Source organism: Erpetoichthys calabaricus, chromosome 3 (assembly GCF_900747795.2).
Source record: "Erpetoichthys calabaricus chromosome 3, fErpCal1.3, whole genome shotgun sequence".
Classification (NCBI taxonomy): Eukaryota; Metazoa; Chordata; class Cladistia; order Polypteriformes; family Polypteridae; genus Erpetoichthys; species Erpetoichthys calabaricus.
The window spans coordinates 221,842,498-221,866,782 of NC_041396.2; the positions used below are offsets into that span (position 1 = coordinate 221,842,498).

Sequence of the window (24,285 nt, forward strand, 5' to 3'; positions counted from 1 at the left end):
AGGATAAATATTATCTGTTCCTGAAAATTTGTTAGAATTCAGCCTATTTAATCTAAGCAGTATTTCTTCCTTTACAGTTTTCAGTTCGCTAAGTACCATCTTATTAGTCCTTGTTACTTTTGGGAAGTTATTAACTTTTTCACACACATAAAGTTCAATAAAATGCAAGTTCAAAGCATTTGCTGTTTCATTGTCTGCATATTCTAGCACACCTTTACTTTTCCAAATACTCGTCACCTCCTCCTTGACTGTTCCTTTACTACTAAAACATTGGAAGAATCTCTTTGGATCATCTTTCATCTTTTCTGCAATATAGGCTTTTAGCCTTCCTACGGTAGGCACTAGAGTTATTAGTGTTTTATTTATTTGTTTTTGGATAAACTTGTCCTGTATTACATTAAACTCACCACATATCTCCTCTACTCTAATTACTCTTAAAAGGTTATCATAATTTATTTTATTTACCTGCTGAAAATTTGCCCTTCTAAAATTGAATTTAACCATTTTAGTTTTTGAATAAACAATCTGCCAAAGCACTGTGAAATGTGTTATTATGTTATAGTCATTAGATCCCCTAAATCCAATTCTGATTATCACAGAATTCTAAGTCTAGACAGCTCCCCCCCATCCTGCGTTGGCTCTTTAATATACTGTGTTAAAAACTTGATTGAATGCAAAAAATTCCTGTTTGTGAGACTAACCCAGTTAATGTGAGGGGAAATTAAAGTCCCCTGTGACTTAATAATTGTTATCAATTTGAAGTTTGAACACTGAGTGGCGGTGCATTAAAGAATATGTCAGTTTAGTGTGTTTGAAAATGGGCTGCACATTAAGTTAACACAGATAATAAATTGTGAAATTTAATATTGCACAAACAGATCATTTTCACTACAAGTTAATTCATTATATGAGAAAAAAATCAACTCCACATCTGTACTTTAATAAAAACTTAGTGGCACACCATTTATGGCTTTGATGATGTAGGTAGTTACTTTGTGCAGATCTCTAATTGGCTCATGAGATTTTTTTTTTTTTATTTAAATTATGATGCATTCATATGAAAAATTTTGGGAACCCCTCTTAATTCTTTGGGTTTTTGTTTATTATTGGTTGAGCTTTCAAAGTAGCAACTTCCTTTTCATACATGACATGCCTTATGGAAACAGTAGCATTTCAGCAGTGACGTTAAGTTTATTGGATTACAGTACCAGAAAAGATGCAATATGCATCATAGCAAAATTAGACAGGTGCATAAATTTGGGCACCCCAACAGAGATATTACATCAATACTTAGTTGAGCCTCCTTTTGCAAATATAACAGTCTCTAGACGCCTCCTATAGCCTTTGATGAGTGTCAGGATTCTGGATGGAGGTATTTTTTCATCCATACAGAATCTCTCCAGTTCAGTTACATTTGATGGCTGCCGAACATGGACAGCCTGTTTCAAATCATCCCATAGATTTTCGGTGATATTCAAATCAGGGGACTGTGATGGCCGTTGTCTTGTTGGAATATCCAACCCCTGCGTAACTTCAACTTTGTGACTGATGCTTGAACATTATCCTGAATTTGTTGATATTGGATTGAATTCATCTGACCCTCGACTTTAACAAAGGCCCCAGTCCCTGAACTAGCCACACAGCCAAAAGCATGATGGAACCTCCACCAAATTTGACAGTAGGTAGCAGGTGTTTTTCTTGGAATACGGTGTTCTTGAAAGTTGCTTTGAGGATCCCAAGCTGTCACTCTTCAGAGGAGAGTCAAAGGGAAGCACAACTTGCAATTGACCACCTTAAATACCTTTTCTCATGATTGGACACATCTGTCTATGAAGTTCAAGGCGTAACGAGCTAATCCAACCAATTTGGTGTTGCAAGTAATCAGTATTAAGCAGTTTCATGCATTCAAGTCAGCAATATTACAAGGGGACCCAAATTTTTGCACAGCCAGTTTTTCACATTTGATTTAATTTCATACAACTAAATACTGCTTCACTAAAAATCTTGATTGGTAAACACCCCAGTACTCAGATGTTCCTAGGAAATGAAAGACATACCAGTGTTATCTTTTTTGTTGAAAGTTGAGTAAATTATTATGCAGGCTGAGAGGGGTTCCCAAACTTTTTCATATGACTGTATTCTTTATTAGTCCTCATGGGAATACTACACTATTTATATGGCGCGCCTAGGGCATATAAATATGCACTGGCATTTTAGTAAACTTACTGGAAATCTAAAATTGACATCAAAAGGGTGGATCACCAACAGTGAAGGCTGCACTCCACTAAATAGAAGGCTTATGCAATACTGCATACCCGGGCTATTTAAGCGGGAACCTAGGAAGTCCCTAACAGGCATTTTTCTTAACGTCACTTGCACACATTTTTATTCTGAATTTTAAAAAGGGACTTTTCTTTCTTGTATTATCTACAATACAAGAGTACCCGCTCTAAAGCTTTAAAACAAAGCTTAGGGGAAAAAAAATTTCCTCCTGGCTCACCGCCTAGGTATCATTTCAGATGAAAGTGTTATCTTTTTCTCTCGTCACCACCACCTTAAGGCATTAAGTATGCACAGCACTATGAGCCTGTCATATTAAGTGTGCTCAATAAAAATAATTAATCTATCTTTTGCTTGCCTATTGCAGCAGAATTTGTACTGGCCAGGGCACCAGATCATCACCGGGCACACTCAGACACCCAGAGCGCTACCTGTTAACATGCACATCTTTGACATGTGGGTGAAACACCCAACAAAAAACAGGGAGATCGAGCACACTCTACATAAAGTTTCATAAGCTCAGGATTTGGATTCAGGACTCTAGCAGTGCTAACCCTGAGGCCATTGGTTTATCATACAATAAAAAATAAACTATATGGATATTTAATATAGTGTCTAAGAATAGAACTGCCATGCAAACTGAATCAAACAGTAGACTTAAAATTCCCTGTCCTGGTTTGTTGACTGGACCTGAACTTGAGAGGCAGCTTGCAGATAACGGGTTCACTTTTCATTGAGGATATTTTAATAATTGAAGACTGCAACCATTCTAAAAAACTGACAAACTGTATTTAAGAAAAATAGTTTCAGCCTGGCTATTTGGTAGATTTATAGGAAAACTTCAGTTTCATTTATTCTTATTTAGCATATGAAAGCACATAAACACTGCACAGTTTAATGAAACATTTTTCAAAAGAAAGGGACTATGAAGAGAACACATTAAATAAAGCACTACAAAAGTAAAGCCAAGGTGCAAACACAAGTTAAAGGATATACCTCACAGGTGGCGCAGTGGTAGTGCTGCTGCTTTGCAGTAAGGAGATTGTGGGTTCACTTCCTGGGTCCTCCCTGTCTGGAGAGCACTTTGAGTAGTGAGAAAAGCGCTATATAAATGTAAACAATTATTATTATCCATCTGTGCTTTGTGCCTTTAGCTTTTATAACAAATACACACAAAATAAAATGTTATCAACCAATATTGTTGTACTAGAGACTTTGATAACATCCCATTTGGGATCTTTGAGGCAAAATAACTTCCTGTTGATCACTTGTACCAAAAATCAGATAACACATACACCAGTACCAGAAAGAGGGTATGCATGTGGAGGATGCACGCTCTATAAATAACACATTTTAGTGCAGTCTTTTATGATTTCTGTTTGTATTTAAATGTTAAAGTTCTTGCAATGAATGGTTTAGTGCTTAGAGCTGTTCATGGAGTCCGAGTGTGAATTCTCGTTAGAAATGAAATGAGTCGAGTTTGCACTCTGAGTTATCCTCTGATTTTCCTCCCACATATATGTGTGTTATGTCAATTGGGGGCTTTGAATAGGCCCTGCAATGGATAGGTGCCCTGTCTACTGTTGGTTTGTTCACTCTGTGATGTTGACTTCACTTAACTGGGTTAGAAATGGGATCAGTATTCTCATGGTAAAATTTATTTCAGGATTGCTCAACTCCCAGATATGTGTTTGTAGATCTTTGTTATGGCATCATTAACAGACCACTCTAAACTCTTACTTTTTACCATTGTGGTATTAAAAGGGTAACAGTATGTATACAATGCAATGAAGATCTAAACTGGAATATGTTTTTATTTTTAAGTAAATGACTTAAATGACAGAGAAGAATGGATCTCAGAGGTTACTACTACAAGCCACACATCTCCAGGCACCTTCTTGTTACTGTGTGTGTAGAGCTGATAGATAGATAGATAGATAGATAGATAGATAGATAGATAGATAGATAGATAGATAGATAGATAGATAGATAGATAGATAGATAGATAGATAGATAGATACTTTATTAATCCCAAGGGGAAATTCACAAAAAATAAAAGTAGAAAGTACACATACACATACAGTCATACACGGAGCTGCTGAAAAGGCTGCCACTCTCGGCGGCGCCAGAACTAAATGCTCACTATGTGTCTGTGTGCATCTTTTCACCTCTTTACAAATCAAAAAACATGTTTATTGTAAATTAAGTATAAAATGTTTTTCTAACATGTGTTACTGTCAACTCATCCTAATCAACATGTGTAAGGCCTGCCTTTTGGGCAGTATGTTCCATAATCTAGCAGATATCCACTTTAGATTGAAAATAACAGGTTGTCAGTTTAATCCATAACTAACGTAAAGGTTCTTGACTAACCCCACATATTCTTTGCTACCTACAGCAAGGATATGTAAATGATGAAGCAGACAATGTCACTACTTTATGAGCTGAGGTGCTCCTGTGTTTTTTACTGAAGTTTGTGTCTTAGCGTCCATTCCCACATTTTCCTAGCATTTTAACACTAGATCAAAATCCTCCTAAACTGCCTGTAAAGTTTATTGCCATTATTTTAATGATACCATTTACATCTAAACATTTTAGAAAGTAGCAGTTTGTAAAACTCCTAGCAGCAGGAGTTATGGGATGGTTTCCAGCCAAATGCTTGTTCCATTGAAATGAATGGTAATGCAGAAAAACAAAACACACAAAGCAATAATGAAGGGGAATTCATGAACACCTAGCACATACACTGAACCGCCAGCAAATGTGCGTTCCCTCAGTATTTATAGGGCTAAGAGCAGTCCCTTGACGTTGATGGACAGATGGTCCCGTAATCCTGGGGAACCGTGCACAAAATAAAAGGATCAAGCTTATAATGTTTGATATTTGCTTTTGAAATACATCGATATCGTTTCTACAAGTTCAAGAATAGAGTGTGATTAAAATCATTCCTCTACGTTTTATTTGTGTGGCAATAACGCAACAAATATTTCTCCTCACGACACTGAGAATGCCTCCTTTTCAGTATTGTATAAAAAGCACCAAAGTACATTTTGGAGACACAACAATGACCTCACAACACACAAAATGGTGACTGGAAACGAAGTCAATCATGTTTTCACTGCTAAATACTTTATTGAAAAATGCTGAAAAACACTTTAAAAATTAGCAAGAAATGAAAAGCCCTTGCAAAATGTCAATAAAAATCTTGAAAAATGTCAAGCAAACGCTGGAAATGTACAATGCTCAGGTGTTAACGAGCTCTTGGGGAAAAGGTGGTTGGGGTTATACAAAGACAACCTGATATTTTCGGGTATCAGAACATTTTTTGAAGGGTTTCTACAGAGAAGGAGCCTTCTACAAGATAAATAATATTCCTAGCAAAAGTGTAAAATGCAAGCAAGGAAAACAAAAGGCTGTCTAGCCATGACGTGCGATGTTATGTACAAGAGTGAATGAACATTTACTCGGTATTAACCTTACACTAAAACAAATTCACAACACCATTATTTGCAGATAATAATGATCCACTATTTCACTGTCAGTATAGTTTACTAGGGTGATAAAATTCCCGATAAATAACTGAAGAATATCAAAATGTCCAGGTTTTAACAGGCTGCCCATCTAACAAAACATTGCTCCACCAAAACAAACATCCTCACAATATATTTAGAACTGTGCATATGAAAGTCCATGGAGAAACCCACCATTCCCTAGCCCCACAATGTAATATACATATTTCATTATCAAAAGTCCTGATGGACTTTCTTTTTCCTGTGCCTTGATCCCTGTCTGGTTATGATGAGATAAAGCAAGCATTAAACAAATTAGGGTTAGGCTTTGTGTATGGGCATACAGGCTACACAAGTGTTCATGTCACCTCATAAATTACAATCAGAGTGCCACAGTCACCTGATCGATATTCCATAATGATCAGGCTCTGTAATAAAGTTTCTTTTTCACCTGTTATTCTGTAACATTTGTCAAAACTGAATTACTTTGCAAATCCCATTTCATAAAAATTATGACAGCCAGACATTCACAAGAAAGGAATGCTTATTTTTGGAGTGTGTTTATGTATATGTGTGTGTGTGTGCGTGTGTGTGTGTGTGTGTGTAAATAAAAGTTGTCCATGTGATGGACTAGTGTCCTCTCCAGGCCTGTTTTTTAGCCTTTTTCCCTGTCCTGGTGAGGATAGCCTTTGGTCCCCGAAACCCTAAAATAGTGTGTGAAGGTTCTAGATCTCACCAACTGAACTTGTCCTTTGAGGACTGTAGTGCCTGCACAATCCTCCAATGCACCTAAATTTTACACCATGCATACATTTTCTAACTTGTTTTGCATTTGCTTTGCTATAGTGATGAACTGATAGTAGGAGTACTAGTAATAGATTTAACACATACTGTATACAATGAAGGTTTTTCTAGCATTTTGACCAACATGGAATATGTCACAACTATCTTGTACCATGATAAGCAAGAATGTATTAAGGTACCAAACTCCAAGGTTCAAGGTTCAAGGTTGCTTTATTTTGTCATGTTTAAACAAGAAAACATGAAATTTGCCTTCTCAGTTGCATTTAATAACAAGACAGAAAGAAATGAAACAAAACAAATAGAGACAAGACAGGTTAAGGTAAGGCGATTTGATAGTGCATATTTACACAATCATTGTTACTGGATACATAGCAAACCTTAATTATTTTCTCCAATATTCCTTATTAAAATGCCATATGGCACTAGGAAGAAAGGAATTACTGGAGTGATTTGTGTGGGTTTTCAAAGCGACTATCCTTCCTGACATGTAATGGATGGGGCGGCACGGTGACGCAGTGGGTAGCTCTGCTGCCTCACAGTTTGGAGATCTGGGGACCTGGGTTCGCTTCCCGGGTCCTCCCTGCGTGGAGTTTGCATGTTCTCCCTGTGTCTCCGTGGGTTTCCTCCGGGCGCTTTGGTTTCCTCCCACAGTCCAAAGACATGCAGGTTAGGTGGATTGGCGATTCTAAATTGGCCCTAGTGTGTGCTTGGTGTGTGGGTGTGTTTGTGTGTGTCCTGCGGTGGGTTGGCACCCTGCCCGGGATTGGTTCCTGCCTTGGGCCCTGTGTTGGCTGGGATTGGCTCCAGCAGACCCCCGTGACCCTGTAGTTAGGAATATAGCGGGCTGGAAAATGGATGGATGTAATGGATGTCTGTCGTCAGTTGAGATTATTTCGTTTTTTTAGCATTGTCCTCTGACACATACTAGCCAGATCATCTACATCAGTCCCAATAACTTTAACCTGCATGCTTAATAATCTGCTGGAGCTTTTTTTAAATTTTGGTTTGCTAGACCACTAAACCAGGCAATGAAACTGAAAGTGATAACAGACTGAGTCATATAGTGATAAAAGGACAACATGAGGTCCTTGTCTACTTTAAATAGTTTGACTTTACAGAGGAGAAGTAAACGCTGATTGCATTTAGAGAATATTTTTTTTTTATTTGCATTCCACTTAAGATTGTTATCTAAGTTAGTTCCTAAGTATTTACTGTATATTCATACACTATTTCTACCTCCTCCCCCAAAATAACAATGGGTGAACATACAGATTTCTGTCTCTTAAAATTAAATATAATTTCTTTGATCTTTTTTACATTCAGAGTGAGGTAGTTTTTTACACCAGTTTACCACTTGATTTAGAAAGAGGCATCCATCATCCATCATAACCCCATCTTATTTAATAGAAAATAGAAATTAGCTTACCTGATGTACCCCTTCCCCCTGTCTCCGCTTGTTTAATTATGTTCAGGTCCCTAAAACCTTGAGGTAAAAACCCTGAGAAAAAATCTACTATAGTTATTCAGTACCAACAAATTAATAAAAACGTGATTATTACATAAGCAAAACTCAAACCAGCCTATAATATAAGCTTGCATGAACACAGGAAAACTGTTAATAGGCAGCATAGGTGTTCTATTAATGTACTCACACCAATATAAGCTAAAGTGTGAGATCTTGAATCAAAATAGGCATATCTTCCTGAACTCATCCCACTTCAGGTCTAGATGTTAATCAAAGGGACACATCCATAACTCATTAATTCATAAAGCATGATACATTCATTTCTGGTTTTTGGTGGGTATTTGATCTTTGCCATACAGATTTTAGCCTCTGAATTGAAAGGTAAAAGAAATTGCCAATGCATATTTGCCCCAAGATGGCATTAAGTATTAAGGGCTTGAACATTCCTTCTTAAAGAGGCCATCCTGTTTGTTATGTCCATAACTTAATATGCTTCCCCATTGCTTTTAATTTTATGTATGTTGAGACATACTTCCATGAAACTGTATTGCTGTTAAATCTGTCTACAGTATGCAATCAAGAGCTCTGCTCATTCTCTGTAGGAAATCTCATTCTAACAGAAAACTGTAAATTCAGATATTGGAATTAGTCTTTGTCTGGCTTATCCCTCTTCTACTGCATACAGTATCACTACGTCTGCCTGTGGTCTACATTATTACGGGAAGGGTGATAATGGCAGGGTATCCTGGGAGTATTATGCTGAATTCAGCAGGATTAATTTCACGCATGAGTAATGTCCATAATCGTAGTGTAGAGCCTTATAAAAGACTCTTCAGTGAACCACTTTGCATCAACTGCTGTTTAATGTAGCTTAAGCGTTATCATATGGTGGACATATGTATCTCTGAATATTCTGCAACTGCTTTATCGCTGACTGTAACATGAAATACAGGTATGTACTGTATATGAGGGAAACTGTATAGTATGTGTATGGCTGTAAAGAGATCTTAACCAAAACTGCAGTAATTAACTGTATAGGATCTGCAATTTGAATGGACCACAAGTGTATTGAAGTAGCTACACCCTACAAGAGATTTTTACCTGTTATATTATTTAAAGCATGTCTTAGGCAGTCCATTTTGAACTCATAGCTGCTGCAATTTCTCATTGAATCACATCTTTTAAGCAGAAGTGAATAGTGCATTAATGTGCTATGGCACAGTCAAGAAACACAAATTTTATAGTGAGAACTTAAGTTGTTGCTCACAGTAGGACAATTTGGAAAAAAGAATTCTATCCCAGTTTGTTGAATTATGATGCATCTCTTATAAAAGAATACACTCTGCCAGAAAAGACATTTTAGTAGTCACGTTACATTTGGAGTGATGTTATATTTGCTTAATTTGATTAGCTTACATTTTATTTTCACAAACCCAGCATTTCTCCCAAAACACCATTTGGAAGTTTGTGTTTGCAGAATGGTGTGACATGACAAGTAGTAACTCAGAAAATTACTATAGCACATGAAGATAGCATTTGAGACACATTTGAAACAACTACTTGAGTAGAATTGCATTAGGTTTTCAAAAACCAGAGAAGCTATGCAAGTGAGATAACTTGCTGAGCCATTGCCTGTCTTTAGAAGTTTAGTTACTGGACATTCATTCTTGAAGCTATAGTAACTTTTTGTATTTGTCTTAGATCTTATTGGAGCCTGGTGTTATACAAGATGTTCTGGCTGCAGGTAGTCATCTTCAGCTTCTGGAGCTCCTTGGCCTGTGTTCACACTACCTTGTCCAGGTCAGTATTAACTTTAATGTTTAATATGACTATATATGATATGGTGTGACTATCTGTGAAAATTATGAAATACTTATTAACTGATTATAATTCTCATAAACAAATATCATAGGCAGCTAACAGAAACATATTAAAAAGTACAGCATGGTGGAAGACAGTGTGTGGTTGCCACCATGCAGAACTTTGATTCCTTCTAGGGTGCCTACCATGTGCTGTTCACCTTCACTTCCTAAGTTCATGTGGGTTTCCTCCCACAGACATTCACAGACTATGGCTGAAGTAACCAATGATGGGCTGATACTTCATCAAGAGTCAGTTCCTTCTTTAAATCAGTTATAGCTGTGATAGGCACTCCATAGACCTGATCGAAAAAGCAAAGATGTGGAAAATTGATTATTGTGTAGTTGCATTTGTTATTATAGCATTTCTAAACTTTTTTTCCCTTAAGCTTTATGCTAAAATATACTGTTTGCCTTAAGCTCTTCTTGTTTCTTTAGGCTTTAGCAAGTGATTTGTGTTTTTTTTTTGGTAGTGACTGTTATTATTCAAGATAAACTGGACCATTAACATATTGGCCTGCTGGTCTGCACACACTGTATTATTAAGTTATTTGAAAATGGTCACAGGTGTTCTGCTTGTGTGTTTTTAATATCTGCAGTATGTCCCTGAAATTTTTAATTGAAGATTTGTGGTTTTCTCCGTAATCCCTTATTACGGTTCTTGTCGCTTTGCCCAAAATTAGTTCATGCCTTATCTGTGATGCTACTGTAAAAGTTTCGAACTACTGGCATTGGTATATGGGGTAGAGGGGGTGTGTATATATGGGTTCTGGGGCATTAGCCCCTATGTGAGTGTGAACTACAAGTCACTGGTTCACTGGGACTACAATTGATGTTTAACTTTCAGTAATGCTATTTGCCCTCATGATTCTTTTACGGGTGTTCCTAGCTCATTCTTTATCCCATACTAGTTTTCATTCTTTTATGGTTACAAAACTTTCTAAGAACATGCAAAAGAAATTGTTGATTGGTAATCTTTTGTCAACATTCGCAGTGGCAGTAAAGTTACTTAATCAACAATTTAGCAAATGTACACGTGCTATAACATTCAGGTTTGTTCAGAGATTTAATTATCAGTTTTAAAGTTTTTCTTTGCGATCTAATGTTAGAGCAACAGAGAAGAGGAACTTCCATCTGCTCTAAGACCAATTCAGCCCTATTATTCAGGAATAATAGATAATGATGACCCAAGGAAGCTAGAGATAGAAGTACAACACACCCCAAACCAAGAAATGAAGGGGGTGGGCGCGTGGTCAATGATAACACAAGCCATCTACAATTAGACTAGCAACTCCATGGAATCCCATTTAGCAATCTTGATGCCAGAACTGTTTTGGTTTTTTGCATTTTTCACTTTTTGGGGTTACAGCAATCATTTAACTTACCTGGTATGACTTTAAGCAGCTGGAGAAATACATTTGTGCTGTAGAGTTTGTGCAAGCCACTGTTGTAATAATGTGATACTTCTCATGCTTGTGACTCTGCTGGTGTTTCGGTAACTTGTATTGCTGATTTGTTTTGCAATCAGGAGCAGCTAGAGACAAATAAAAGAGAAAAATATGAAAAATATACGATTTGAAATAACATTCCTCAAGGTACATTTGAAACAGTAAATGAATCAGTAATTCAGTTTTCACAGAATGTTTCTCTGCTTTAAGATAGATGAAAATTTTCCCAGTGTTTAATTCTCAGCACCCAGCCATATCTACAATAATCCAGAAACTACCTAACACTCTGACAGACATCACAAAAATACAAAAATCTAAAGTTATACCTGCACACATTTTCTTGCAGAAAATTGTAAGGAATGCACAATGGGCAACAGCTACCAGCTCATTAATCATAACAAAAAAATTACATCCCTGCTAATGATAGTTATTTGTTTAGCTAAATAAACATTATATTCTATAATTGTTTTACAGTTTGTACATCAATCTGGTAATTTCTGAAGCCCATCCCAACAAAACTGGTTACAGGAGAAAAATCCCGGAGTATACGTGAGTCTGTCAGGGTAAAATAAGTCACATCATGCCACAAGCAATAACAGAACACAGAAGACTTTGAAATGTGGTTGGGAACTGGAATTCCAGAAGCAGACCAACACTGTCCTGTTGAGAGAAAGTTAACTAAAGATAAATGTTGGAATCAAACCCATTAAACACTTTGAGCTAACTGAATCAGTAATAGTGATTAAGGTAAATGTAAACTGCACTCATATAGACTCTACAATGTTTCTCCTATGCAGTGAATCTTTCCTGGGTCGCTTTAAATGTCCAAATTATTCTACACTTTGAAATTTGAGGCTTGAAAAAAAATCCACATACATATTCAGTTGTTGTTTTTTCAAATAATGTAAGTGATCACTATTGTGTGTATAACAGTTGACAGAAATCTTAAAATAAACACCTTATTTATTATGAAAAGGAATTTTATAAGAGTTGTAGAGCAAGGAATTTTGAAGACTTAAACAGAAGTGATTTTGTTTAAATGAACAATTTTCCTTCTAATGTTGAGCAACACACCCCCTTTAGGATGTATATGGTTAAAGAGTGAGTTGATTGCATTATTCCTTTAAAATATTCGAAATAGTATCTTGGTTTTCCAAGATTCTGAATATAAACAAAAAAAAATTCTTGTGGTGATAGTAGTGTGTTTTTTTTCTTAGGGATTTTAAAACGTGGTCACATAGTGTTAACATGAACCTGGCTCTTCAACACTCAAAATGAAGGCTTCACTCCTGGTGAGACCTCAAGACGTCTTCGGTTTCAAAATGGAGCCCAGCGCCTTTAACCCAGGCATCAGGCTGGCTAAGAAACAAAGAGGGAGGATTTCTAACCTTTATAGATCCTAAGCAAGAATCTTTTTTTAAAAAAAGCAAATTCAGAAATGAGGAAGGGAAACTGTCAAAACCCCTTGTCCAAAACAACACTTCTTTTATTCTGAAAAATTAACTAAATTACATGTTCAAAAACAAAAGAAAAGAACAGGAAATCAAGGTATCTCAAAAGAAAGAGAAATAATAATAATTCAGTAATATTATTATTAATGATATTTTAATGAGAAAGTACCAGAAGATAATAATTCTTTGCATTTATATAGCGCTTTTTCTCACTACTCAAAGCACTCAGCAATTGCAGGTTAAGGGCCTTGCTCAAGGGCCCAACAGAGCAGAGTTCCTATTGGCACTTATGGGATTCAAACCGGCAACCTTCCAATTGCCAGTGCAGATCCCTAGCCTCAGAGCCACCACTCCGCCTTAGTTACTGATAAGATACTGTATGATGTAGCCAAATTTGTTTATTAAATGCAAGTCAGAAAGATCTTTCACCAAAGCCAAAAAAAACAGAACTGAAAGTCAGAAAAAACAAAGCTGAAGCCTTTTGCCAGAAACGACAGCCAAAATTCATATGCACAGCGATTTCTTTTGTCTCTACTGTAAACTCCGATTATTTAGGAAGTAATTGCAGCAACCTTCAAACTAACACATTGATGATGTCATGGGCTTCAAACTCCAACCCTTGCAACGCTATAGCAACTTGAGACAGAACAGAGACTAGAAAATCAACAGTACATGACTAAAAAATATGAAAATATTTCAACTACAGTATATCAAGTACATTTTTAAGAAATATTGTGATATTTAGATTCTGCATTTCATAAACCTCAATAACAGTAAAGAAACTGTCCAGAAAAACCTGAAAGGTTGAGAAAAAATATAAAAGCAAACGATGATAATAGTACACGTGTCTTGTCTTGTGTTAATATTGCTGTGAATACCAGCTATGTAATCCATTTGAGTAGCAAGCATTTGTACAAATAAAGAGGTGTACCTGTTTGTACAATTAATCATTAATACATGTGATAAAACAGTATAAACAAAGACATTATACAAATACCTACTAATATTGTCAGATTTTTAATTTTAACATTGTAGAAAAGGCGCTATAAAGGCGCCTGACCCAGCACAGAAGGAAACAGAGACACGTATAAAACACGGACTTTTTATTTTTCTTCTTCACCCATGGGCGCATGTCTTCCCCGTGACCCACAGGCAATACACAGTCCCAAAAGCACTCTTTTCCACACAACAACAATCTTTTCTCCTCTCCCACCACTCCTCCGCAAGCGTAGTCCTCCTCCTCCTCCTCCTCCCGACCCTGGCTCTCTGAGTGGTGTTGGCTGGCCCTTTTTATAACCCACCCGGAAGCATTCCAGGTGCTTGACCACCTGGTTCTAATTGCATTTCCAGGTGGGGCTGAAGATTCGACCAGCTGGGCTGCAGACTCCATGCAGCTCCCCCTAGCGGCCATCCGAGCCCCCAACCAGGCTGTGGAGGACTCCATCTCCCCTGGAGCCATGTGCTAGGCTGGGGGATCACCGTCCGCCAGGGAGGCTGCCACCAAGCGTCCCGGGGGAGGTATTGAGCTGCCCAGGGTGGCTCCCCCGGAACAGGTGCAGCAGGGGCGTCCCTGCCGGGCATGGGACCTGGCTGTCCTTCACAACATGTACAGTACATTACACTTCTATTTGCATGGCTTTGTGGTTTCTTTTAATTTGTATATGTTGTTTTCCCCTATGTTATATGTTTTTGCTTTTCCACATTTTTATTTCATCTATATTATATTTATAAGAAATTATACCTTTGCCTTTAATAAGCCTCCAGATCCTTCCTCCCCCTTTGAGGTAAAGGTGCCTGATTTGGATAACAGAGCCTTGGCAGGTTTCTCATAATGGTCTGCTAATACACACAGGTCTCATCTCTGTGCATATTTTTTTATAATAATCTTTCTCTCACAGAGAGAAATTATAATATGGGAATTTGATAATTATGTGCTTTTACGTTAGAATGGTAACAGTGAATCCATTAGCTGGATGGCACTATTTCTCCTTTCATTTTTTTTTTCTTACTTATAAACCACAGAATGTCTAAATCATTAGCAGTTGTGATGGGCTTATTTTTTTGTCATTGCTTTAGGCCGGAGTCATAGTGTGTGTGGCTGATGCACTGACTCAGTGGTTTGACCCTAGCTCTACAGATGAAACTTCTGAGCTGTTTATTGCTCTTTTTCTAACTATGGTGCCCTACAAAATTCCCCACACCATTCCACTACCCACAGCATTTTTAACTTTTGGTATGAACTTATTGTGAAATGCTTCTCATCTGCCCATAGGATATTTCCCCCAGACTTTGGGAATCATCTAGGTTCTTGCTGACAAATGAAATATGAGCATTTATGGTTTTCTTGGTTTGTAATGGTTTCTGCCTTGTTACTTCCTAATGAAACTCATTTTTTCCAACTGTCTTTCTAATTGTGAAATCATAACCTTGCAGTTCTTAGGTGTTGTTTTTTGGATCCTTTGTTATGGATTTCCTAGATAATAATTTCATATTAAAAGTTTGGAGTAATTTTGGCAGGATAGCCATTCATAGGAAGAGTCCTTACTGTTCAATTTGTTTTCTATTTTGCTGTTATTGTAGTTCACTTGATTCCCAAAGTCTGTGAGGTGGCTTTGTGACCCTTTCCAGACTAATATATAATAATTTTTTTCCCAGTCACTTCAGGGCTTTCCTATTATTATAACATTTTTGCTTAGTGAATCTTTGCACTCTAAACCCTGGACCCTGATGGTGAGGGTCAAACTTGTGAGGTTTATATTGAACAAGGCTTAAGAATGTGTTCGATCAGCTGACTCTAAATAACTTTTTTGTTTGCTTGATTTTGCTAGGGGGCAATCACTTTTTTGGACATTACTGGTTGATGTTGCATAGCAGCATTCATTAGGTAAATTAAATATGTTAAAAAAAATAGGTGCTATGTGTTCACTCAGATTCCATTCAACGTCAAAAAATTTCAATAGTAGAGAAAATTGGAAAGTGGCAAATGCTTTTAGAACTGATGGAAATATTTGAAGAGAATTAAATAGAGCCACTTAAGGTTCTCAAAATCACAGTATAAAAAAGGCAACAGAGACCACACAGAACATCGCTAGATGGGCTACACAAACATTTCATTGAACAACCAACTTCTATCTTTAGTGCAGTTAGCTTGGCACTAGAGGAGTCTCACAGCCCCAAACCCTTAGCACAATTACTACAAGCATGGTCCCGGGTTAATGTAGTCTTTTATTGAACAAATAGCTTCCTACAAGGCTTCTCGATTTTAAACATTCTCCTTATTTCTTCCAGAAACACCAATGATTTTTTTCTTTATCTTTTATTTTGTCATCCACACCTTTGCCCAACTCCACATCTGACTGACTCAATTGGGGAAGGTGAAGCAGCAAGATTGCTCCCTGGAGGCACTTCCATGTCAGGCAGGGCTTCTCATAACAGGGGATGTAGTCCTGGACAGCTCCCTCTAGTGACATCCACAGACCCCATCAGGGCTGTCCACCACAACTACAATTATGGTTCCCTTTCAGCCCTGTGGGTGTCCAACCAGGAGTCATATCATAGAGATGCCACCACTCAGCACATTGGGGGAATACTTGCCTTTGTGAGGCTTTCTTCCTCTATCCTTCCATTCCAATGACCTCCTAACCAGGAAAGATACCATTAATCAACCAGGCAGGAATGCCTTTCTGTCCACACCTTGCTATACATACTGGATCAATAAAAAATAAGACCCTTTGATTTATATTATTAGTCTAAATCAGCATACACTACTGTGATGTATCTCAGTGAGATTGCACAGGTGGTGAACCAGCTGAAGGTAGAGAAGGCTGCAGGGATCTGTGGTATCCAAGTTGAATGGGTGAAGGATGGTGGTAAAGCTGCAAGCAATCTTTGCTTCCATCTGGGAGACAGGCATCATCCCAAGTGACTGGAAACGGGACTTGTTGTCCCTTTCTGGAAAGGGAAGGGTGATCGCCTGATTGCAGCAACTACATTGGGATAACACTGCTCTCGGTGCTAGGTAAGGTCCTTACTAGAGTCATTCTCAATAGGATCCATGATCACTTGTTCACCTACCAGTGACTGGAGCAGTCTGGTTTTAAACCTAAGAAGGCTACCATCGACCGCATCCTGGCACTGAGGGTTCTCATGGAGCACAAACGTGAATATCAGCAGAGTTTCTTTGCAGCCTTTGTTAATTTTCATAAAGCATTTCGACTCGATTGAGCTGCCCAGTGGGACATCCTGAGACTTTGTGGCATCTCCCCAAAGTTGTTGGATATCGTGGCCGGTCTGTACACTGGTACTGAGTGTTGCACAGAGTGGAGGCAGAATCTCTGCATTTTTCCCAGTTGATTCTGGGGTTTGTCAAGGGTGTGTTCTTGCTCCTACACAGTTCAATGCATGCATGGACTGGGTGTTGGACAGTGCTGTGGGGTCCTGCAGCTGTAAGGCATCTGTTGGTGAAGAAAGATTCACTGGTCTTGACTTTGCCAACAATGCTGTGATCTTTGTGGAGTCAATGAAGGCTCTGATTGAGGCTTTCGAGAGACTGAGCAAGGAGTCTGAGTGTCTGGGCTTGCAACACTTGCGAGTGTCCTGAATAAAAACCAAGATCTAGGCCTTTAATGACCTCTTGGGCACAGCCATCAGCAGTGTGTCTGACTACAGAAAGAGAAATGAACTTGTCGAGAGATTTATTTACTTCGGCAGTGACATTCATGTCTCTGGTGACTCTTCCCATGAAGTCAGTAGATGAATTGGGAGAACATGGGAGGTCATGAGGTCGCTGGAAAGGGTTGTGTGGCACTCACGATATCTTTGCAAAGGGACGAAAGTCCAAGTCTTTAGAGTCCTGGTGCTTCCTGTTTTGCTATATGACTGTGAGACATGGACACTATCCAGTGAGTGAACTGAGATGAAGACTGAACTCCTTTGGTACTGTGTCTCTTCGGAGAATCTTTCAGAGAATCCTTGGGTACCACTGCAGTGCTGCTCTGTGTCCTGCATATTCTGAATTGTTTTTGCTAGGCTTCTAAAATATGACCTTTAGTGAAAGCCCTACATTGGAGCACAATTAAAATACTTAATAGTATCCTCTCTCAAAATGTTTTTTTCATTACAGTTTGTATATTTTATCTGTGTCTAGTAATTTTTGGAAAGAACTTTTGATCTGAAAATCTGGCTGTTTGCTTATTAACAATTAACAAAACACATAGTTCAGCAGTGATGAGGTTGTATATCATGCTGGATATTGTGTATCCTCACATTAAAATGAAACACTTTCATATCTTAGAGTCTTGACTGTTACATAGCAAGTGCTTACTGCTGTGTTATTGTGCCGCTTTTAAAAATTCATTGTTGTTTTACTGGCTTTCTTTTACCACAGAGATCCACAACTTGGGAGCAGCAGTAATCTCAATGCCTAAAACAGCTTTAGCTGAGCCTGCAAAGTCCACCATACAATAATAAATTGACTTGTCTTGACTTTTTGATTAATTTACCCCAATACCATCTACAATTGATTAATTCAGAGAAGACCGGAGTCATATCTTGTGTAATATTATCTTACTTCTTTCACCTTAGTAATTTAATCTCAGATATTTTATCATATGTATACAGAGGATTTTTGGTTGTCATCAATGAAGGAAATTTAAAAATTATAGAAACTTTTATTTTAAGTATTTCTATATTGTACAGCTAGCAGTAACAAACTGTAAATGTCTCTCTAGTTGAAGATGAGCTGTTCTCAAAAATACTGTATTCTGTCCTTTATATTTGTGATTCATATTCAAGAAGCTGCACAAATACCTGAACAGAAACTTGACAATACAATTTTAAAAAAAAATGGTGCTGCTCTCTGGTGGAGCACAGCATTTGTGGAACTCTGCCAGCAATAGAAGAAATTGTATATTAGCAGAAGATAAAGCAATTGGATGCAGTACTACAGTGTTACAGTATCTAGTAAGTTTAACCCACAGATCATTAATGAAAAGAAACATTCGAGTCTGGTATGTTTTTTGACATCTGCCATAATTGCTGCCTTAGAATTCCCAAAGCTGCTTACTGGTTTTGATTTATGTTTTTGGAGATATATTGTACTCCATCTATTCATTTTTTAACCTGTTTTCTATTAAAAGGTCACAGGCAGTCAGAACCTGTGCTGATAGCGTCAGACAGAAACTAATTTAAAGTGCCAGTTTATTGCTGGGCACATTTATGCTTACACCCACACTTAAAAAAATCACAATGATGCTTGTTCAATTTTTACCTTTGCCATGCTGTGTGACCATGAAAAAGTCATTTAGCTTGTGCACCAACTGCAGAAGACAAAAGAAAATCTATAAACTGTGTGAACATTTATAACATACGATAACTTGGCTTTGTAAGTCACCCTGGATGAAGCAGTCTGGAAAAAATGTATGTACATATCCATATTACTAACCGAGAATGCTAAACCGGATGATGGACGCAGGCACATCCGGCAATGGGCCGTAGCTGCAAAAAGACGTACTGCGCAGGCGCAAAAAGAGTCCGCGAGAGTCGGCTGAGGAGCCGAGAAAGGCGGACAAAAGAGGGCGAGAGAGGCGGATGAGGGGCCGCGAGAGGTGGACAAGACCACAGAAAAAAGGAGTGAGCACAGGAAAAATGGAGAAATGAGGAAACGCAGGCAAAGCACGAAACACATTGCACAGCAAGGCACCCCCCCGCCCCCCCCCCCCCCCCCCCCCCCCCCCCTACAGGCACCGGACGGGACACACACCAAGAGGGGGATTCAACAAGCCCATGGAACACAAAAAAAAGAACACAAAACCACCCCACAGACCCCACAAGCAAGGGACGGGACACACACAAACAGGGGGATTCAACAAGACACAGGAACACAAAAAGAAAGAAGACGCTCATGCGACAACAATCCTCAAGATCCCCCCCCCCCCCCCAACACACACACACACACATCCATAAGAACTGACACCCAAAGCCACATATTCTAAAGTGAACGTCAACACCTTCACACTAGACAGCATAGGTGTCAGCATTGGTGGATCTCCTTACAATAAAGCACTATTAACCATTCAACTGCAGAAAAGGAAACATATTAACAGTGACTGCGATCCTCCTTATTACTTATCCATATTTCGCATGCTGAGAAAGAAACAAGTCATGAATACACGGTCACGGGTACAAAACGAAAAGGAAATGATAACAGGAACAAACACACGAACACGAAAGAAACAACAAAATAGACGGCTATGCAGCATAGGTGGATCTCATTACAATAAGGCACTATTAACCGTTCAACCGCAGAAAAGGCTCCATATTAACAGTGAGTGCAATACTCCTTATTACTTATCCATATTTCTAAAAGAAAAAATGACTCGACTCCAAAAACGCAAAGCTCAACTAAAGCTTCTAACTAACGATGTACCTAAAAGTAAAAACTTTATGAACTGCATTAGATCCTACAATAGTTCATTTAATATGCACAAATCTACATCCTAGATCCACATGACGCAAACTATCAATCAAAGTGCTGCATCGCAACAGGCACGGATTCAAAACGAAACACCTCTCGTCTCAGACATACGTTAATGGCAGCGAAGGCTACAACGGGCTTCTCACACAGCACAGGCAAATGGATTACAGCTCCAAAACAACACGTCCCAAATACTACACATGCAACAACGCGCCTCTCAAACGGCACAAGGAAAACATACACCAGGAAAATTCATTCGGATTAATGAATGTCATTTGCAATCATTGTCATTCAGTTCACTTCCCTGAAGAAACAACTGGCAATACAAGTTACACATTTACACGTTGTTGTCAAAAGGGTCAAATTAGACTGCCTTCTTTACATTCATATACTGAATATCTACAGAAGCTTATAACTGACGATGTACCTGAAAGTAAAATCTTTATCAACTGCATTAGATCCTACAAATCGGAATCCACTATGAACATTAACGGTGGCACTGCACGTGACATCCGTCTTGAAAAAATGTTGTTTATTGATGAATGTTCAATGGCATGAACAAACGTTTATGAATAATAATATTCGATTTGGAGGAAAGGTACTTTTATGAGGAGGAGATTTTAGACAGTGATTAGCTATTCTTCCAGATGCCATGCACTCAGCTATTGTTCAGTGCACCTTAAAATACGCAGACAATTGGCATTGCTTTCAAAAGATACAGTTAGTAAAAAAGATACGATGTCCAGAACCAGATCATAACAATTGCTTATTACAACTGAGAGATGGTACACTCACCAATACAGATGGACTTCAGCCACATATTATTACAATTCCTCAAGCCTTTATCTGCGACGACTTAGTTACAGAGAGATTTGGAACAGCAATCTCATTAGACCAAATGCCCCTTTTAACACAACGCACTATATTATGTCCAAAAAATATTAATGTGGAAAACATTAATACCCAAGTCATTCCATTACTTCCTGGAGAGACACAACTCTTTCTAAGCTCTGACAAACTTGACTCTGATCACAACAATAACCATCTTAAATGACCTTACAAGTTCTGAGCTGGAATTACCTTTTACACTTAAACGGCGTGTACAAAGAAATTTTCAAATAAACCTTTACACTGTGCCACACACTTTATTGTTTGCTTTCTATTTGCATCATCTACACCGTCACACTATTCTATATCTCATTCATACATCACGATCTTTGTCATTCCCAACACCAGGGGTTGGCGAGCGAAGCGAGCAGGGGGCGGAGCTCCCTAGTACATATATAAATGTGTGTGTGTGTGTGTGTGTGTATACATATATACAGTGGAACCCCGGTTGTAGAACAGAATTTCTTCATAAAGGTGATTCAGAAACCATTTTCCCATAAGAATTACTGTAAAATGGATTAACCCATTCCCATACCCCAGACGACTGATTATTTAAACATGTATAACAGTACTTCATGCATAAAATCTTCACATTCTCAGATAATCATCAGATTCTCAGATAATGGAGAGGACTGATGGTGGTTGTCCAAAAGTTACTGTGGAATAGCAGGTCCACAGCTTAACAAAAGGTGACTAGTTTCAAATAAGTAATCGTGCTGCAGGAAGGTGCGGGCGGCAGGTGTGTGTGAGTGTGTTTTGCTCTGCAGTTAATTGAGGTACCTGGCCAGCGAGGCAAAACACATGTGCTGAGGCAGGCGGATTGGTCAGTTGCCTCAATGATGCTGTGAAGGGTGTGGCTCCTCCAATTATGTAGTAGAGTATAAGAACAGCCTGCATGGGGCAGAAAAGGAGGAAAAAAATATTTCAGCAATCCAAATGGAGGTTAAAGAATGGAGAGAAAGGAAGGAAGGAAAGAAGTAGAGAGAGCCAGTACGAGAGAGAGAGAGAACGAAAAGGCAAGCTGCTGGAAAAGTCCTTTGGAGAGTGTGTGGTCGACACTCAGGGGGCCACTCCAGCTGTGTGATCTGGGAGCTAGAGTGACATGCTGTGTAAAGCTGGGATAAAGACAGCAGGGGCGGCATGGTTAATGGAAGGCTCAGCATATTGTCCTATTGGGGAGCCATAGACCGCAGGGACAGGAGACTAGCAGTGGGATTTGGAGGCTCAGCGTTGTGCCCTGCGTGGGCCACAAATGGTTGCAGGGGCCTGAGTCTAGGAGCAATTGGCTTTAGTGTGGAGCCCTGCTGGGAGCCATGGGAACCCAAACCTTGTGGAAAAGGTTGGCTGAACTGCCAATTAGGCATCTCCTCGGCTGCAAAAGATCCCATTTGGGGTAAGCTGAGATGTTTGTTTTAAAAGGGATGCACCAAGGACTGTATTTTTAAGAGAAGCTTCCTACACAGTGTTTTAACCTCGTTTTTTAAAGGAATTATTTATTTGTCTGAGTTTTAACCTCCATAATCACTTTGTTTTTGTTTTTGATTATTTGTTTATTTATGGAAGATTGCACTTTACTGTTTTGGACACTGTTTATTTGATTGATTTTAATTAAAAACACTAATCACTTTATGCACCTACCTCTTGCTATGCTGTTTGTGTCCTTATTTGCCTGGCTCATCCCTTGGTTAAGTTATTAAAGATGGGGGGTTCAAGACGCTCCCTAGAGCAACTGGGAGTGTGGAGTGACCTGCACTGTTATTATTCTTTATTTATAAATCCAAGACTCCAAAAATCACTAACTCTTCAAACACAGAAGCCTTAAAACAACATTCAGATATCATGTAGGGCTTAAAAATGAAAAGAAGTGTAATTGGTAAAATCATGAAAATTACCTTAACTCAGATGAAAACCTACTTACAACTTGATTAGTTTTATTACAGTTTTTGTTAATTTGCCTAAATATGTTAGTTGAATAAACAGACAACTGACAAAATAACAATTGAAAGGTATGAGTAAATGATAAATAAAAATGATACTCTATGCTGTTTCACCCTTACTCATACCTTCTTTTGTCACGTGAGTGTTCGACAATGAAATGAAGGTGAACAAAAGTAAAAAAACGCTTCTTGTTCACTGTCAGTAAAAGCATACATCCTTTATTATTTTCTGCTACAAGTTATGTGGTAAGAAGTCAAGCAAAATGACATATTTTATTGGCTAACTAGAAGGATTACAATATGCAAGCTTTCGAGGCAACTCAGGCCCCTTCTTCAGGCACAATACTCAATATGTTTTCCTTTACTGATTTAAGTGGTTTTCACAGAGTTATTTTCATCTATTTTTATTTAAATATATAATTCTGATCATTAAGAAATATGTCATTTAAATTTAAAAGTAGTCTTTTTTCTTAAACTTTTCAAGATGTGCAATTCCTAGTGATAGGATGGGAGTTTCCTACAATGTTACATCTCTCCTTCTGGCTTTTGAGAATATTAAGAATATTGGGAAGTCATCTTACAGCAAAAAATAAAAACCACATCTCTTCTCAATACAGTGAAAACATTAAGAACGTATGGGCTTCATCTTATCACTCTGAAACTCTTTAGTGTGAAAGGCACAACTTGATAACTGATGGTGATATATTATACACAATATAACAGTCCATTCATTTTTAGAGGAGCACTGAGACACCTTCAAACTTAAAAAAACTGACTTTCCACATTCTCATGTGCTGAATACTTACTAATTCTATAGATCTTTTAAGAATTACATTCTGCTACTGTAGATTCACGATCTGATTATTAAACATAATTGTAACTTGATGTCTTATATTTTGGCGTTTTTCCCACAGAGATGTGTAACACTGAATACAATTCCAAAGAAAAAAGATAGATGGTTAGTTGCAGACTTCTAACAAATTTTCAGAACTTTTAACAAACTGAAAACATTAGAGGAATAAACAATTTCTGCAGTAGTCTCAAGGGCAGTTATTTCATAGTTTGACGAATCAGAAGACTTCTTATTTTTGTTTTAAAATGTTCTTTTAAGCTCTGACACTAAAAGTTTAACTCATGGAATTTTAACTCATAGCAGTACTAGGGTGTTGT

The 24,285-nt window shown here is 38.1% G+C and overlaps 1 protein-coding gene across 1 annotated transcript in view; it reads left to right on the top strand.

Annotated features, from left to right (window-relative positions):
* Nucleotides 1–24,285, top strand: part of klhl32 (kelch-like family member 32) — a 369,033-nt gene that overhangs the window by 161,268 nt on the left and 183,480 nt on the right. Inside the window, exon 5 of the mRNA XM_028797833.2 lies at nt 9,760–9,858. Coding sequence (XP_028653666.1) covers nt 9,760–9,858 — 99 coding nt within the window. The remainder of the gene's footprint in view (nt 1–9,759; nt 9,859–24,285) is intronic.